Genomic DNA, 20,032 nt, shown 5'->3' with positions numbered 1-20,032 from the left:
ATATGTCTGATACACCCCCTAGTGCCCCTGCCAGCATCCCTGCTAGGGCCTGGGTTCGCGCCAAGACAGTTTTTTGCCCTCTTGAAATATATAAAGTACTTTATATATTTGACCAAGTGGGAAGAAGTGGGAAGAAACCTTGTGCACAGTTGCCAGGATAAACTCACTGGTAGGAAGAAACCTTGAGAGGAACCAGGCTCAGGGGCATGCTCTTCTGGCTGACCAGCTGAATTTGACAAATATCGTATGACAGTGTAAAGGTCAGGATATAACCCTGTCTGTCAAGTTTGTTCATTGACTATTGAGCAGTCAGAAGTGGGTGGGCTTTTGTTTTATGGACTAAATTAATTTCCTGACAGGCTGTAGCACCAATTAGTTCCATAAACAACTCTAGCACGGGAATGCAGCGTAGAGGAGGAGACGGCGCTCGGCTTTGGGTGATTTTCTTTCACAGTGAATCATATCCAATCACATTGGATCATTTGTTTTGGGGCTTAATTGTTGAATGCCGGTAGGCTAGAGTGTAACAGATGGATACATTGTGTAGAGATACAGCTGTTGTGAGAAGCTAATATTCATGTAGAAGTTCATAGTGTAGGGCATGCAGCTATATGTCTGCTATGCAGGAACTGGTGCCAGGAGTCATATCTGGAATACTGATTCCAACAACATGATTCCTAATGACAGTGCAGTCGAGACCACAGTTCATGGTATTAGCCCTCAATCCCCAACTCTGAATGACCAAACCTCTCCTGTCTTCATTCGTATTAAATACACTCATAAACCAGTATTGGTATGTATTAAAGAAATTAAGTGAAAGTTATTAAAGTGAAAGTTATACCACCTATACTGAGACCCAAGGGCATGGTGTGCACTATTACACAGAGCCTCTCTCTCTCTCTTTCTCTGTGTGTGTGCGTGCGTGTGTGTGTGTGTGTGTGTTTGTGTGCCTACTCAGCTTTTGTGTAGGTATTTTTTATTGAGGTTGTAATAGACTTCCTCCAGACACAACAAAGCATGCCTCCCGACATCACACAGAGCTGCTCATCAATCTCACACAGCTGGAGACAGAGCTAGATTGTAAGTGACTGGTTATCTCATGTAATATTTGTAGTTTCTCACTTCGGTTTGAAAAATAATAATAATAATAATAATAATTTAAAAAAAAGACATTATGATCTGATTTGATTTAAGCAGGGGATTAGTATTATCTAGGGACCTCTGGTAAATTGTAACTGTAATTCGTCTGTGTTCTTAATCCCGTGCGAATCAGCCATGTCCGTAAAAATGTCTGTGAAAATTACTTCGCAAATGACCTAACATAATTAATCGAACTCAGAGGTCCTGTGACAATACTAGTGTGTGTTCGAGAACTAACCAATGTCTGTTGCGCTTGTTGTTCATGAAGCGGATGTTACAAAGACCCATGACATTATATCCGCGGGAATGTCAGTAAATTCAAGTAAAAGAGATTAAAACAGATTTCGCTTATCCCAGCGAATGTGCCACACGAAACACATTGCACATCGGGGGGGTAATTTCTAAATTACATGAGGTCCCCAAATAATACTAATCCCATGCGAATAGGGCTATAGTCTAACAAAGTGAACGTCCCAATTGAGGACACATATCGATCTCTTTAACACAATAACCTGAACGAGTTGCCTTGATGAGGCCAGGCAAGGCAACCTCTTTACTCTGGCTGGCATGGTACCGCTGACAGCTCTTAGGCGACGTCCTGCTATAACCATACTTCAGAGAGAAACTCCTATCTGGTACATTAAGCAGCTCTAATCCCCCTCCCCTCCCCCCCAACATTTACATTCAGTAGGAAAGCAGCTGGTCAATAAAAGTGGCTTAAAAGGACACTCCAACATGTTTATGTTCCTAAACTACAAGCAGAAGGAAATTGAACAGTAAAAAAACGAGGCTCTTGCCGTGTCGTCATTTATCTTTATCTTCACAGCGAGGAGATCGTTTGGACCGAGGCTTTTTAAGTCCTCAATACACACATTCTTTAAACAAGCTGTTCTCTGATCAGATGCTGTCCATGCACGTTACGGCTCTGCACTAGGAGGAGAAGTTAAATAAGTAAAAATGATGAAAGGGATTCCTATAGTGACAAGCTCTCTCCGTGCTTACATTGGGCTTACTGACGCCCCATTACAGTAATACCTGGAGGTAATAGGACCAACACAGGGATGAGATACTGGTAACACACTTTACATTAAGTTGTACTTTATAAATGGTTTGTAAATGTTCCTGTTTATAAATGATTTTATGGCCTGTGAATCATTTGTAAGAGGTTTTACAAAGCATTGATAACTGTGCAGCCGTAATAATTCACTATGTGGCAAGCATCAACCACACCATTTCAACCACTGAGTTATGACTGTTTATTACTGAATAACAAACTAGCCATTCACTAATTATATTAATGGAATTATTTACACACCATTTGGAAAGTGTAGCTAATTACATTTCAAGTGTTACCGAAATACTGAAGTAAAAATTGGGGTAGTGGTAGCCTAGTGGATAGTGAGTTGGGCTGGTGTAGGTCATGAGTTAAAATCCCACCTGGGAACGCCACCACTAGCGTGCCCTTGAATAAGGCACTTAGCCCTAAATGACTCCAGGGAGACTGTCCCTGTAATCTCAAATTGTAAATCGCTTTGGATAAAAGTGTCTGCTAAATGGTTAAAAATGTAAACAATTGCTTTGCAGGAATAGCATTTGAGACCAAAATCTGGTTTCCGGGCACAGATTTAGCCTAATCCTTACCTCAAATGCATCATCAATGGATATTTTCGATTGAAAATGTGGTTCAGTCCAGCACTGGGATTAATCTGTGTCTGGGAAACAAGACCCAAATGTATGTGTACAATACCTAGTCCATGTATGCTTTGGACTAAAGGCTGATGTTGCAACATGAAAAGGAACCGTTCAGAGAGGATGAACGATGGTTTGGGGACCAGCGTCTAACAGCACGGCCACATCCGCTGTGCGCACGGAGTGTGACCACAGGGCAATCTAGCTGCATTTGTGGCGAGGGAACCATGTCTCGCTCCAATCGCACATAGTTTCATCTGGTGTCTTGTCCCAGTCTTTTACAAGGCAGCACAGCAGATACCAACAATGCTGGGGCCTTGGAGCTTGCAGTGTGGAATCATATGCACATGAACACTCATCATGACTGCCAGCGACTGAACCACTTTAGTGGTGATGAAGGATTCCTTTGGCTATGGGGAGAGATCTTGCCAGAACAAGAGAGTAGGTGACTTAAGCGTGTATGTGTGTGTGTGTGTGTGTGTGAAGGGAGTCTTTTACGACAAGGATAATAATCTATCCCAATTAGCTACAGATTGATCCTAATGTTTGAGGACGAGTACATTCACAGTAGGCTACTTAACTGTTTACCACACAGTGTCAACATACCGCCATGCAGATACAACCTTTTGAAAAGTTGCATGCAAAGCACAGGAAAACAACTCAATTGACTTTCAAAAAGACAGAAATGAAAGCCAACCCCAAGTGGATGTCAAGATAAGGGTTGATTGTCACCCTTATTGCGGTTAAGTCACCTCTCCTAAACAAGTGGCAAGTCTTCCCCCTGAGCGCCCTCACATGTTCACATTTCTGTCAGGATCATCGGGATAAGAGATGAGAGATAAGACGGTGTCTGAGTGCTACTTGTTAGATATTGAAGTGACCCTCATGGTTAACGCATGCAATCCCATTCATGTGAAAAACACTATCAAGCCAGCAACTCCACCCAATAAGCCTCACTTGCTCTCTCTCATACACACGCCACCTCTAGAAAACTGACACAGTTGAAGTTTGCATCTCCCCACCAAGATTTTGCTTAACATTTTATGTAGGGCTCTTAATTGGCTAATTCTGAGATAGCTCAGAGTCGGAAAGTTGATGTTGGGGTTGTTAATACACTGGGTTATAATCTTAGACATTCTTCTACTGTTATCCTAACACTCAATCACTGAAATCAGGCCCTCCAATATTTTAACTTCTTTGGGGGAGAGAAATGTACTGGGGGGCGCTGCTAACCCCAACCCTTAATGCGGATTCTCTCCTACTGTTTAATGTAGGTACATGTTTCAGTTTGCAACAGCCTCTAATCTTATGTTGTCCTCTTTGTGCTTATCTGTCGGAGGGGATCTGAGCCCCTCAAAACTAGACTAGTTTCTGAGTTGGTCCAGGACTACTCCACTCAATATCCTTGTCTTTGCCGCCCCACCTGGGTCCCACCAGAAAGCTGCCCTTCACTATGGACCCCTGAACTCCTGCACCACCCCACATTCCACATTAGTTTACTGTTCAGCCATTGATCAGCCAGAGGAGGATAGGTCACCCAGAGGAGGATAGGTCACCCTCGAGTCTGGTTCCAGGGGGTTGTTTTCCTTGCCACTGTGCCCTATATTTTTCTGCCCTCTGGGGAGTTTTTTTTCCCTTTGATTACTCCTGGGGGTCTATGAGTTGGTGGTAGATCCTATTGCTTGTATTGTTGTTTCTATTGTTAAATATTATTTTGGTTGTTAAGCTCTTTGACATTATTCTCCATAAAAAGTGCTATGCAAATAAACTTGATTGAAACATTGCTCAGATCTGGGGACATCAATGTCAGCCTACAGATATAAGAATAAAGCAACATTTCAGACACCAATGACAGTTAAGGACTTGACCTCCCTGAAACAAAACAGTACTTCTTCTATACTTTTATACACAAACACAAAATTAAAAAAGAACTGCACCTTTGTGAGGAAATTAAAACTCAACTAACCATCCGTTTTGGATCAAGGTTTATTAAGGGATGCGTTCCATGATAAACCACAGCATAAAAGATTCACAGTATCATTCATCTCCTGAACATGGCACATTGAAATGTCAGAACTGCAAAGCTTGTTATTGAAGCGCTGTTATCGTTTCTACACAAGTGGGGTCATCTCTATACAAAAATACTCTTGTGGAAAAAAGGAGACATTTTCTTTACAATAATGGTCCAAAAATTCTCAAATCTTATTTCTCATAGTTTGTTATTCCTCTTCACTGGATACAAATAAGGATTTGTGGCAACTATAACCTAAGTGGTGTGTGTGCGCTAGTGTAAAACACCATGTCTAAATGGTAAGTGTTGAGTGTTGAGTTAGGCCTATTTAGCTCAATGCAAAATATAAGAGGATGAATAAAGATCAGGTGGAATCGGTGTGAGGTAAATACAGAATAGAAGTCAATTTGGTCAGGTTAAAGGCCGATTTAAAGTTCTGCGTAAAATCGACGCCGTAGCGTTGCGTAGTCCCGCGTGGGCCCGCCTACGGAGAGGGTTAACGTGCACATCTCCAAAATTTTAAGAACGCGTCAGTTTCTACGCAACAGTAAGCTCTGTGATTGGTCCGCTTGGTAGCACATGATTCTGACAAGATTCCGACTCTCTCGTCGCCCAAAATGCGGAAGCCATGACAGAAATGTCATTCACTTTTTCTGTAATTACTTATTAATAAAGATTTGAAAAATTATGATAACCATCGTATTATCTTAGTTTAATGTCATTTCAATGCATCATAGAACTTTTATTTACAACAAGCATAACAACAAAAAGATCGCTATTATGCCGCTTTGAGCTTTGAGCTCCGTTGCGTTCCTAACCGGAAGAGGCACAGCACAGGGGCATAGAAAACACACTGCCCCCTAGCGATGTGACGGTGTAATTGCAGCGCGGCCTACGCAGAAGTGTGAAGTGTAAAGTGCGAGAGCCCTTACGTAGGGAACGTAAGCTACGCACGTAAATTCGACGCAGAACTTTAAATCGGCCTGAGCTATGGAGAGGTAGGGTTTGTTGTCAGGTCCCGTAAAAACAACTGGTGGGGATTCCATCTAAATGAGCGTAAGGAAAAGGGCCCGACACACCTAAAGGACATGGCGGGTCATGGTAATCCAACCATATGACAAGTTTGCAATTCATAAATGTTGAGGGTAAGTATCTGTAAAATGTAATTCTCATCAGTTGATTATTAACCTGAAAGAAATACTTAATACAAAAATTGTCAAGTATACACATTTCTCATCAGTCCACCATAAGTATGGTCCCAAAATCTGATTATTTTGTGCATTAAAGCCTCGTAGATATCCTAATGACAAACAGTCATGTGAAAAAGATAGGACACTCAATGAAAACCGTTGTCATTTTCAAAATATTGAAACATATGGACATTTGATCTTCATTTGAACAATATTATTGAAAATTGAGGTTATATACCTAACCAAATAAAACTGAACTTATTATTTATTTAAAATGTGTTAATTTGTAATTAACACAAATGCAATTTTCTTGTGAGGAAAACGTTAGGATACCTCCACATTTATTATTACTTAAAATGCCAAGTGGTCAAGTGCGCCACATTTAATGCCAAAATAACAATATTGGTGGACTGAGGAGAAAGATATTTTAACATTATGTTTTTGTTAAAGAACTCCGTTAACAGTCTCATAACCCCACTCTCTTACTGTCTTATTACTTTTGGCTTTACTTCATATTTGCACTGCTGCTTAAAATAAAAATTAAATTGGCTGAGGGCCAACTGAATACACATTCACTAAATCCTTATTACGAAATGTTAGAATCACATAACATTACCACTACATCACAAGCTGGTCATTGTACGATAAGTACATGGTTCACAAAATACATTCAAGAGAAAAAGTTGTAGCCAATACAAACTATGGCTTTACACTGTAGTCAATCACACAACAATGGCTGCTGAATGAGACAAGACGGAGGAGTCCAAACTAGTTTGACACTTGGGTATAATTCGGTCATAGTACAAAAATCTACTATAGTACAAAACTGAACTGAATCTTGAAGAGAATACTAAATATCTTTCACCAAAAGTTTTTGATACGGCTTTGCTTTTTTCCTTTTTGCTTGTTTAGGGTGACGAAATACTCAGGAACAGCAAGATCTTGTGAGAGAACACCTATTCATCATAATAGCTAATTACTTTTCAAATAAAAAGGAGAATTCTTGACAGGGAGTGACAATAATATTAATGCTATGCCTAACTAGATGTTTTTGTAGTGCCCTCTCCTCGGTCTCCTTCTGGACGTGTTTTCTGTGCTACACGGGGCCTCAGTGCTGCTCAGTCCTGTGGTGCCGAGACAAGACCCTACTGGAACAGGGATCCAAATCTCATTGGGAGTCACGGACCTTGCCCTGCAGTGCATCGCAAGTCTTCTTAGCATCTCCCAGCAGCATGGCTGTGTTGGGCTTGTAGAAGATGGGGTTGTCCACGGCGGCATAGCCCACTCCCAAGGAACGCTTCATCACCACCACCTAACACACACATAGATTAGTTAAGTAAGTAGGCTTGAGAACCGGTGGTTCTCGAGCCTAACGGCCATTAGGGCAGGAGTCTCTCCTGTTTCCATATCGTGAGGCGGCTTGATGTACAAGTACACCCCCTGGACATGACTGGTATGTCGCAGGGTCACAGATTACAGCGTCTGACAAATATACAGTTGTATATCGTCCATTCCCAATATACATAAAGAATAACAACATTAATATCTCATGTTCTTTGACTTGCTAAAGCTAATTCTGTACACATCTAAAATAGAGACCAGTCATTTAAATGTTGTAACTACCGGTAATAGGGAAAAGAGTAAGTAAATTAATCTAACCGGAAGACCAGTCTCACAACTGAGATTAATTTACTTACTTGTCTCTATTAGATGCGAGACAGTCTCTGTTAGATTAATTTACTTACTGGTCTCTAAGGGAGACTAGTAAGCTTGTCTTAAATCTAATAGACACCAGTTAGTCTGACACCTAATAGAGACCAGCAAGTTCATTTAATAGAGACCAGTAAATGTATCTAATAGAGAGACCAGTAGTTTTTCTGAAATCTAATTGAGAGACCAGTAAATGTACCTAATAGATAAGCAAGTGGCAGCCATTTCCTAAATAAGGCACCATTAGTGTATGAAGCTGCAGTGGAGGCCAAGCGGTTTTGAGGAAATAGATTGGAGCATCCCGTGATTGTGAGCATGTGTTGGAGAGGTACAGAACGCAGCATAATTGGATAAGTAAAACCAGAGAGGCGCTCTCGCCACTAGCCTCTTATTTTCAGTTATCTAACACGCTGAAAGATACTTGGAAACTCAACATCCTTCACACCGAGACCCAACAATCAACAGGGGGCCTGTGGGAATCTGGGGAGGGGGGGGGGGGATCAGCAGTGGCCAGGTGACTTCAACACCGATAGTAGTGGTCTGCATGCATGCAAACACACGCACATGCACACACACACACACACACACGCCGCCTGAGAGTAAAGCAATGATTCAGGAGGAGAGGGTTGAGGGCCTGGTTCCGACAGGCCTACCAGGAGCTAACCTCACTCCCCTCTTCTCCCCTCCCCACCCCACTCATCCATAATGCATGAGCCAGATGGTTCTATTTGGGACGGGGTGCAACGAGAGGTAATCTCAGTCTGGCAATCAGCACCAGAGGGCGTGGCACAGGGCAAGCACCAGCGGCACAGAGTGGGCAGGGCATGAGAGTACAGCACCAGTGGAATGCCCCTCTGCTACGCCAAGTAAGCTGGTCTATAGTGAGAAGGCCCCACCCGCTTTGTTTATCTTCAGCCAGACTACACACAGCACAGGTAGGCAGCAGCCTGACCCTATGCAATCTGGCGCGCGCACGCACGCCTACACGTGTGTGTGTGTGTGTGTGTGTGTGTCTGACTCACTGAGGTAAAATTAAGATAACATCTTTCCAACAAAAGTGCAACATGTATAATATAAAGGGGAAAAACTGGTGTGTGTGTGTGTGTGTGTGTGTGTGTGTGTGTGTGGGGTGGTAGACTTAAAGCTTCAGAACTCCATGATTTCCCAAGGGAACCTGTTGAAATTAGCTTGGGAGGCATATGAATCCCACATTTAGGGGAAGTTGCACTGGGATGCTCCAAATGTCATCATTCCAAAGAGAGAGAGTCACCGCTAATGGAAGCAGCGTGAGATCTGAGACTGCTGGAGCCACACCTGGGGAAGGGCCCCGTTACTCTGGCAACAGGAGCAGAGGGTGTGTTTGTTTGTTTGTGTGTGTATATATACAGTATCTCAAGAGGCACCGTCTCTCAATGGATGAGGCCTAAAAGAAGAGTTTGTGTGTGAGAGTGAGTGAGTGTAAAGAGGCCATGTCACTCTATGGGTGTGTGTGGACAGAGCATGTCATAGTCGGGCACTTCCACAGAACAACCAACAATAAGATGATGACGACGACGACTTCACCTGAATCTATGGGAGGAGCTTCAGGGAGAAATTCAGACTTCACAGGACTGTTATCCAATGACATTGCGACATGTCAAATGGTGCAGTGTGCCAGTCTGACCATCAATCTGACAATAGAGGCCTGGGGTTGGTCTAGTCGAGTGGGACTCCTTTACATTTTGTGCACTGCTCCTGCCTGGTTCTGACTTAATCAGTTACCATCTAATGGACTGCACTTATATTGCACCTTATTCCAAAGCACTTTACAATGGCCTCTCATTCACCCATTCACACACCAATGGCAAGGCGGCAGCCCGCTCATTGGGAGCAATTTGGGGTTCAGTGTCTTGCGCAAGGAGACCTCAACACGTGGCTAGTCGGGGATCGAACCCCTGACCTTGTGATCATTAGATGCCGGCTCTACCTCCTGAACCACAGCCGCCCCCTATCGGAGAAACTGCAAACCCCCTCCCACACGCACGCGAGCGCACACACACACACCTGTTTGGACTTCCACACTTCCAGGACGGGCATCCCGGCGATGATGGAGTTGGGATCCTCCTGAGCGGCGGAGTTCACTGTGTCGTTGGCACCGATCACCAGAACCAGATCAGTTTCTGAAAGACAGACACCCTCACCTCAGGTCATAGTTTGCTACACCAGTCTATTTCACACATAAAGATTGGATATTTGCTTCAAACCAAACCAGTGAACATAAGACAATGAAAACAGAACTTGAGATATGACTGTACATGAATAATGTATATGAATATCATCGTGTCTGTTACATGTACCCCTCTCCTATAGGAAAAATAAAGTTATTGGAATTGAAACATGGGTGATAACCCAGGTGATGTCCATCCATGTGAAAGGACAGTAGAAGGTAAAACCATACCGGCAAAGTCCTCATTGATCTCATCCATCTCCAGCACAATGTCATAGGACACGCCTGCCTCAGCCAATAGAACGTTGAGCTGACCAGGCATGCGACCAGCTACCGGGTGAATACCAAACCTGGAAGAAGAAATACCATTTTAGTCACAGGGGTCCAGAGTGTGACTATTGGACTTTGCTGTTAATTTTCTGTTGCTGTGTTAATTTTGGACTGTGTAAAATGGTGTGGAAATAAAAGGATATTGTATCATCTCGCATGCACATTATGTATACAGAGTGGAGGCTTTCACCAAAGCACAAAATGTCCAGTAAGAAACATATTTAGCTTTTCTCTAAACAGATCTCATGGTCTGCGGGGCCTTATAATTTGTATACTCTTTCATTCAGTTTGTGGGTAGTTGTTTAAAAGTCTAATTTAACATGTTCTCTCCATTCGATATCCATATGTTTTGTCTTGGCCTATAATGTCAGTGTCGTAGATGCTGCCTTCTCCCGCATGTGACTGCAATATAATGATCAAACAATGTTTTTTTTATTATCAAAGAACAGGGAATATAGCATGTAATGCATTTCTGTATGCATTTGTAAATAATGAGACCATTGTAATGACAAGAGAGATGTATAGCACACACACAGCACAAGTTGTCGCTGAGTCACCATTCTCAACACCCAGTGGAAGGGCTGGTTGGTGGGCCGATTCTTTAGGTATACCGGTATTGAAAAACACTGTGATATGGATTTTGACTATACCTTCAACACAGGTTTTGCCCCTCTCGTCGCAACACGTGTAGATTGCATGGCCAACAACTTAATTCAAGTTTAGCATGAATATAAGATGCACTATGACACCATTCAAACATTAGCTCCCATCTGTAAAATCTGCTTTTCATTACCAGTCAGTCAGTCAAAATAGCAGAGAATAGGCATGAGATGAAAACGCAGATAGGCTAATTGACAAATAGGTACAAGACGTGCTATAATAGCACACTCTATGAATTACAGAATACACTATGAGACATTTTCGAGACTGAAGTCAGGAGTTATAGCAGGTTATAGCAGGATTGGGACTGAATAGGAAAAAAGGCTACTATCAAAGACAGGAGAAGACCATTTTCCTTTCCTTGCCATCCTCTACTCTGAGATACACTTCATGGCTAGGGTGTAACAGAGGTGCGTAGGCCTACTGCTAGTGCATAGGCCTATCAAATTTGAGTAACAATGACAGCCCAAAGAGGCACAAGTTATTTTATAGGCTATGGAGGTAATATTTTGAAGTGAGCTATGCATTAAGTCAAATAATACATATACTCAAATAATATATAATACTCATAAAACATATTAAGAACTTTTATTATTAAGAAACAAGAAATGGAGCCAAATATTCTATCTGGTAGCATCCACATTGTATTTTCTGTTACAAAAAGAAAAAGGTTTCAAAACATTTTGAGTAATGGACCGATGTTAGGTCAGGTTAGCTGAGAAGTCTGGGTGGTGGACAGTTTTAGTTTCCTTTGAAACATTGAAGGTGCGCTTGATTTAGCTTGCCTGAGGGGTGTCACAAATCAAGCTATATATATATATTCAGGATTATCCAAAGTTCAAACAGTGAATTTAGTATGACTTAGTCATTTAATGCATTCTCAATTATGTAATGCAAATCTTTCTAATGTTGCGTACTGAAAATTCCTACTTAGACTGAGGTTCTGTGTTTTGGACATAGCCTAACAGCTTAATGTAGGTCCGGGGGTCCAGCAACTGGGATATTTGAAAGGAGAGTCAAACATATACCAGGTCAACCCATGTCTGTTGAACCAAGGGGGTATTTTAACATCAGAGGTCATAAAGGGCCTGAGAAGCAGGGGAAATGGGTTGAGGAGGAAGAGAAGGTCCTACAGATTACACACTGAAGAAGGTTTACGACTGCAGAACCAAACCAAGGAGATCAGAGCAGCTCTATTCATACGGCTTGAGGTATCTCATTCTCCCTCTACCACTACACACCCTATGTGATCTCCTGCCATTAGGAACCAGTCACCAGTATGGATGTACGCACACTTTCACCCATGATTGCCTGAGGAACTCTGAATACCCTCTATGCTCCAGTGTGTGAGAAACTAAAAAACAACTAATTCAATTAGCTATGTCATGTAGTGTGTGTGTGTGTGTGTGTGTGTGTGAGTGTGTGAGTGTGTGAGTGTGTTGAAAGTAATTTACACAAGAGGCTGATCTGAGTACCATCACACTGTGTGCATTACATGACATAACTGTTAATACAACGAGAACCAATTCACCTTTAGATCTCCAGACTCTACCCTGAGACCAGCCTAACACCCCCAGCCAGTTACCCAGCATGGAGAGAGAGGGGGGGGGTGGGGGGTCCAGTCTCTGGCCACCCACTTCCCGTCTAATCAACTGCAAATGCTCTAAGTAGCAGCAGCTGCTGGGAGCCCAGATCAAAAGATTGAAGGAAAATTACACAAGCTTCCGGTGTGCCTTTCCCTCTCCTCTCTTCTTTTTTCCTTATACGATTGCACTGCCCTTCTTCCCTCTCCTTCCCATTCACCTTCCTCTGCTCTCCTCTCCAAATCTCTCCCCTTCTCTCCATGATGTCCCGGTTATTACTTTGCACTCCCCTCGTCCTCCTCTCTCCTCCTTTCCAACTTCCTCTACCCTCTGCCCCTCTCCTCAGGGACACTGCTCCAGCTTTGGTGAAGATTGGCAAGAGAGTCCATGATAAGACTGATATTCTGAGAACCTACCGGACGTTCTTGCCCTGCTCGTGCAGCGTCTTGACAAGCTCAGCGATGGGGTACTGGGCCTTGGCAGCACACAGACCGTAACCTGTGAAACATAACATTTTGGGTTAGAGCCTTGGCAAACCAGAATCTGCAGGGCAAGAACAGAACAGTCTGAGTTGGTTCAGATTTAATGTAATCAAAACATAAGGGAAGACGGAATCTCGAAAGGGGGAAACAGAAAACAGCATAATTTTGATCTGGACTAGATGTTCTGAGAAACTGGCCCCCGAGTTCTGTTTCATCTAGCATGCAAAGCTCTGAATAGAATATCAGACTGTGCTGGGAGAACTTGGCCACTGTTGTGTAGAACTGAAGGAAAACAATAGACATTTAAGTCCTTTATAAAGATGACATGTGATGGAAAAAAAGCTTGTATAAATAATAAATATTCAGAAAATCCCAGGGATTCCAAATGTAACAATGTATTTATTGAATGAGTGAGTGAGTGAGTGACCAAGCTTACTTCAAAAGAATCCTAATATAAACGATTTGAACCATCTCGGAAATAACCAATAAATTACATTTTATTCCTGTTATTTCTCGGTTTTCAGTCTTACACAACAGCGCCTTAGTACTGTGAAACTAATCAGACCTGAACAGGGACCAGTCATAAAAACAAGTTGAATCAAACATATCCAGGCAAAGGGAAGTTCAAGTGCAACATTTCTAGAGGAGTCATGAGTAGCAGCGGAACCCCTGGGGCCAATCTTTAGAACATCTAGTCCAGATCAAAATTATCCTGTGTTGTGTGTTCTGTCAAATTCTGCTCTCCTCTTCGGATTCGACCCCTCCATGGTTTTCAGTGACAAATCCAAAACAGTTGTCCATGAAACCACATCATAATTAGCGCATCCAAATTAGGGTTATCATGATCTTGTAGGCTACGAAGTTATGTGATCTTTTGTTGAAATATTATCTTTCAGTTTATTTTACAAAGAAGGGGAACAAAATCGAATGGGCAAACAGTATTAACGTAACAGAGGCTGATTTTCACCTCGGATTGAGAGCTCTGGATGTCCTGGGAGGGTTCTAGCAGGAACAATCCCACTAACCTAGTTTATCTGCACAGTTTGGCTCAAATCAGAGAATATGTCTTTGATCGTCCTACATACACTACAAGTATACATACAATACAAGTGGGAGCTCTTTCCTTCTATTTCACGACTGGAGATGAAATACAGAGCCTGTCATTTTATAACAAAATCAACAAACATAATAAAAAAATTAAAATAAAATAATAATACTATTAATAATCAGTCTGGCATCCTCACAATCGCCTTCGTAAAACTCATTGTGAACATGTGCATGTAATACTGAAAAAGAGGTTTAAGATTTCCATCTTTCAATGTCATGAAATTAGGATGTCTTGGGTATGCTAATTTAGCATGTTGATCAATCAACAGAGATCTCCACAAATGCACCGAGGGTAGGGGGCTAGGGGACAATCTGGGATTACCCACTGGTTTTTACTGATTCTTTGCCAACCAATGGCCTGTCAAATAGGACATGGATCATCTGCATCATGCAGTTGCCAACTCTGACTGAAAACAGGTTCAAAGAAAGAACAAAAAACCAATGGACAATCAAAACTGTCGACTACTGTTTACAGCATTTGATAGGTCTGTCACAACACATGTCAGATACTCTGGGTATTGCAGTGTGCTCGTCCAAAAGCCACTCAAACCCTTAATGATTTTCCACTTCTTTTCAGGCCATTCTTAAAACACAAGTGTTTCTTCCAATGAAAACAACCCCCACCAGACGAGGTCGTTGTTTATCAAAAAATGTCTTGACTGTTTCCACAGATGTCAATCACGCAAAGTGAATGTGACTGGTCCAATTATAGGAAATGTGACAAGGACAACAAGGCCACTGCAGGCCTGTGTTATGATCCACTACACTCCAGTCAGGGAGAAACTCCACTGAAGAGTTCTGTGCCAAAGACCCAGGTGAGATGGGGAACTAGACTAGCAACTGGAATACTGAAACAGAACACTGAGGTTCAGAAGACCAGGATAACCTTTCAGTCTGGCAGCACAGTTTGGCAAAGACACATCTGGACCCTTGGTTAAATTTGAAGAGGATGCTTGTTTGTAGTCACCTTTAACACATACAGTACAGTCAGCTAGACTAGCCTACAAATTCTGCGGGTGCAGAGCACGTTTAAATGTAGAGTACAGAACTCTCTCTATGAGAGAGAAACATGTAGTAATGCAGATGTAGTGACATCCTGATGTGGGACTACCTACAGGGGACAGTATAGATCTGTGAGCCATGTCAAAAGAGTGTCTGGGTACATCTTGGGTGAGGTCTTGGGAGAGCTCTTTGACTCTACCCGTCATGAGATGTTTCTGGCAGGAAAGCTTGGTGACAATTGATTTATTTACTTACATTCAGAACTCATTCGTGGCATAAGCTGGTTTAGTGGTTGTTCTTACTGTGAACTGTATTTTCCTGTGTCATTCCACTTTATTGGACATTTTTTATGGATTGGAATGTTACAATGCCTTTAGCTGTGTAGTTTCATTGAGTTAATACCAATGTCTGGTCTAAATTTCATGTGTAGAGCTGCAATAGAAATATGTTGAATTTACAGGACAATTAAACTTATTCTAATGCCTAATTCAAAGATGACACTGACCACTCTGCAAACTACCTACAGGGTTATATCTGTAACTTTCTGTAAGACTGGATGATGTCTCCACTGCATTGTTTTTGTAGTATGTAATTTCTTCTGTTTCTTAGTTTTTTTTCTTTCTTTTATGACAAGTGATGATGAATAATTTACCTTGTGTTGATGCTTGTTGTCAGTGCAAATGTAGTAGAATGAGTGTATAGGACCAGGGTGGGGGGGAGAAAAAGGGGGGGAAATGTGGACCTTGAATGTACGTACATTGACTTCCGAATGTCTATTGTTCAACAAAAATATATTTAAAAATAAATAAATAAATAATAATAATAATAATATGTTGAATTAAAAAATTATGGAAATACTTATTTCCCCCACTGTATATTTGTACATATGGCTCTGGTCTGGGTAAATGACTGGTCTGACGTGACTGTGTAGACCTACATGGTGGAAAGCGGAGCATGGATACCATCGTCATCTCCTGACAGGGAACTCTAAATGAAGGAGGCCTGCTAGCTTGGTTACGAGTGCCACATTCATTGTCCCCCCCTTCTTTTTCATCCCCTCAACCACCCCTTTCCTCATTCTGCCACATCTCATCCCCCTCGCTCACTCTCCTCATCCTTTTGCTGTCTGGGTGGACTGCAGGAAAGACAGTAGAAAGTAGAAAAACATTCGTTGAGAACAAAAAGGCTGGAGTGCCATAGGCTTCTTTTTCTTTTGTTATAAAAAACAAAACTGTGTAATAAAGGGGATAAGTAAAATTACATATATGGTCATACACCTCAATGAACAAAACACCAATGGAGCTTTTCCACTATAGATCGGGTCACATTCCTTTTTGTATATGGAGTAGCCAACTATCGACGTTGTCAGAAACACATTTCCTGGCAAGTTTCAGCCTGAAATCAGCATGATTAGTTGCAACTGAAAGAATAAATCTGTACATTTTCACACTTTTCTCCAGTGAATTTCTTAGCAACATGACTTCGCAAAGGAGTCACAAGGAATTCTGACAGTGACTTTATTCCCAAAAATAGCCCCAAGGTCCCAGGTTAAGGCCATGGCTCTGAGCTTTTTTGGGGCCATTCACAGAGATGGACACACACAGTGCCAAAAGTGACAGTGGAAAAGCGGCACAAAATTCTGAAAGCTGATGGCTTTTCTAGAAGCCATCACAGGCCAAGAGGTCCACTGCAGTTGAACCCATCCCATTACCAGTGAGTCAGAGCAGGAAGACTGAGTCAGACTGATGAACAACTCAACCCAATGAAGCAGGCATCTTAACGGCATTCCCGGTACTGGAGATATAACCTTGTAAAACAGGAGCCTATCCTCTCCTTCATGCTGGAGGCATATAGACCAGGATAGACAGTGCCGGCAGGAGCGATAAAACTAGCTACTCACTGCCATGTTCGAGAGGGTCGAGGTGCTGTTGAGAGCGTCCAGGGGTATAGTGGGTGGTGGGTGGGAGAAGGGACATGTTTCTTTTCGGGGGGGGTGAAGCCAGACTATAGAGTGTGAGATAACACAGGGATCTGTCAGGGATTTTAATAAATCCTCTTCACAACAGGGCCACCTGAGGATAGAGTGGGCTGCATGCCTAGGGCCCCCTGGGTGAGAGGCGCCCCAGTGAAGGTTAGCTAATTAGCTGGTGATGTAATAAGGTCAGAAGAAGTTAGGTAAACAGTGAAAATAGTTCTGCAATTCACCAAAAATGTGGATGGTGGTGAAGTCAGGGAGCGTGTTTTCTGCTAACAACAAGACCTTTAGCCGCAACCCACCGACTCTCGGTCTTGATGTTTAGATTAACCTGCACAGTGCCCTGGTATGTTGGTATCACTTTGTTCATATGTCGCTCTGTGTGTGGTGTTCTGTTTGAGTGTGTGTGGACATATGCGTGCAAGGTTAACTTACCTGGTACGATTATGATGTTTTGGGAGTCTTTGATCATCTCCACAGTCTGGTCAACGTTGACCTCCGTGTGTGTTCCTGTGATCTCCATGGGTTTGCCTGAGCCAGTGGAAGAGGTGCCATAGCCTCCTAGGATCACATTAGCCAAGGAGCGGTTCATGGCCTACCAAAGAGAGAGAGAGAGGGGAGGGGAGGGAGGGATGGAGTGGATCATTAGGGTGAACTGCTGCTTCACTGTTTCTCAAAGGCAGTGAAGGCAGGTATTTCAGTACAGTAAGAGTTCCTCCTAGTGGAGAAGAGGAAAAGCACAGGGTAATTCTCAGCATGCCTGTGTAAAGTTGATTATGCATCATGTGCACGGGCATAAGAGAGTGTCAATGTCTAGTCTTGATTCTAGGCATTGTATTTCCCTTTGGAGTGTCAACATGAGCACCAAATACGTGTCAATGAAAGCCAAGGAAGGAGTTTGGTTTGAAAACATCTATCAGAGACATAGCCCAAACCGTAGGCTTACCAAAATCAACAGTTTGGTAAGTCTTTAAAAAAGACAGAAAGCACTGTTGAGCTCAGCAATCAGCTTGGAGGCCAAGGAAGACCTCTACAGTTCAGGACGCACATACAATGCAAGAGGTGATGGCTGCTTACCACACACATGATGTAGGAGAGGATGGCACCGGAGGAGCCAATCAGGGCACCGACGATAGTGAGCAGGTTGTTCTGGAGCAGGAAGCCCTCAGCACACAGGGCCCAACCGGAGTAGCTGTTCAACACCGTGATGACCACTGGCATGTCCGCACCGCCGATGGCCGCAGTTAGCGTCAGGCCCTGTGGACAGCAAGGGGCCAATCAGACGACAGCGAGGCTGAAGGAACTGGGGTGGCAATAGCGATACATTCATCCATTCAGGTGTTATTGTCCACTAAGGAAAAACACACAGGGTCTTGTTTCATACCATAGTATGAATAGTACAATATAATACAATAGTATAATGTAAACTCACCTGTAAGTGTTTTAATGAAACATACAAGAAATGAACACAGTGAATCAAATGGCAAATACAGAAATCTGATCAGGTATTAGAAGACGTAGCGTATTCAAGCCCGATCAGGTTGCAGTGCGGTCTCAGTCAGGGCAGAAGGCGTTTGTCAAAACAAGGCAGATTAATGTCACGGGCTCCCTATGACATCACCCTCGAGTTAGTCTACAAGATACCTACCTCAGGGAGTCAGGGCTAACCAAAGCCAGTTACCTCACATTATGTAATGATACACTTGATCAAACAAAAACTAAAAAAGGGAAGGACTTTCAATGATATCAGATCTCCTTTTGAAGGCCTTTCACGCTCAAATGTGGGTGATTGTTCAACTACACTCTAATATCAGTTATAGGCAGTGTGATATTGTATACATATAAACTGGCATCCAATTACTTACTCCAAATGTGATGGGTTGCTAGACCAATCATACAGAGAAGCACTGAGATGGCAGCATTAACAACAGTTTCACCAGAACCACCTTCCCTCTCAGCACAGCTTCAACACGTTGTTATCATCATTTATCTTTGGTGGGTATTAGACAATAAAAAACATGTCCCTTAGTGCCAAGATGTGAGCAGGACCAAGAGGAGGAGGCTCTTTGGTTTTTATCATAGGTGGACATGGGGGGGGGGGGGGGGGCAATGCATAGTTTAATGTGATGGTAAATGGACTGCAGTTATAGCGCCCTATTCCAAAGCACTTTACAAATGCGCTTTACATTCACACACCAATGGCTGCAAGCTATCATGCAAGGCGCCTGCCCACTCATTGGGAGCAATTCGGGGTTCAGTGTCTTTCCCAAGGACCCTAACCCTACTAACCCTAACCCTAAACATGCCGGCATCGATAAGAGGAATAGATAACCTCGGAGGCATAACACTCTGAAACCCGCTCTGTCCACCTTTCACCAGTCGCTGTCACAAATTCATCATTTTAAATTGCCGCCCTACAATGTGATTTTGAATCCCACGGTAAAACTGTAAACCGCGGTTAAATTTGGGGATGGTTTAACTGTATTAAAGATTGGAAATAGTGTGGCTTAGAGGTAACTCTCCCAGCTAGAGCATACACATATTCTCAAGGTCCTGGGTTCGATTCCTGGCATCACCCCTTTTGACCTGCACTCTCCCTGCACCTTATTTTAAAAATAATAATCTATATATATATAAAGCTTCTTTATCCACTGACCTTGACTGACAAGGCAGAAGCCTAGAGGTGGCTAATCGTACCATGACTGCGGAGAGAGCGGAGACCGAGCCCAGGCAGGTGATGCCCATGGTGTAGCTGGGGTCCAGCATGTAAGGAATAATCCCCCCAACACTGGCAGCCAGCAGACTGGCATTCAGGACATGGCGCCCAGGCAGATGCAGGGGGGCAGAGGACAGCATGCCTAGGGAGAGGAGCAAAGGATCAGGGTTAGGGGGGCAGAGGACAGCAGGCCTAGGGAGAGGAGCAGAGGATCAGGTTTAGGGGGGCATG

At 43.0% G+C, this 20,032-nt stretch overlaps 1 protein-coding gene across 1 annotated transcript in view; it reads right to left on the bottom strand.

Annotated features, from left to right (window-relative positions):
- Positions 1-4,797: 4,797 nt before the first annotated feature.
- nnt (nicotinamide nucleotide transhydrogenase) overlaps positions 4,798-20,032 on the bottom strand; it is a 39,423-nt gene continuing 24,188 nt past the window's right edge. The window contains exons 16-22 of the mRNA XM_080528004.1: positions 19,783-19,943; positions 18,163-18,342; positions 17,521-17,680; positions 12,936-13,017; positions 10,178-10,296; positions 9,784-9,899; positions 4,798-7,342 (exon numbers count right to left, since the gene is read on the bottom strand). Of these exons, the coding sequence (XP_080384130.1) occupies positions 7,199-7,342; positions 9,784-9,899; positions 10,178-10,296; positions 12,936-13,017; positions 17,521-17,680; positions 18,163-18,342; positions 19,783-19,943 (962 nt within the window). The 3' untranslated portion in view covers positions 4,798-7,198. The remainder of the gene's footprint in view (positions 7,343-9,783; positions 9,900-10,177; positions 10,297-12,935; positions 13,018-17,520; positions 17,681-18,162; positions 18,343-19,782; positions 19,944-20,032) is intronic.

This window comes from Nansenia antarctica, assembly GCF_963989245.1.
Source record: "Nansenia antarctica genome assembly, chromosome: 4".
In the NCBI taxonomy this organism is placed as follows: Eukaryota; Metazoa; Chordata; class Actinopteri; order Argentiniformes; family Microstomatidae; genus Nansenia; species Nansenia antarctica.
This window is presented reverse-complemented; position numbering and strand designations above follow the sequence as displayed.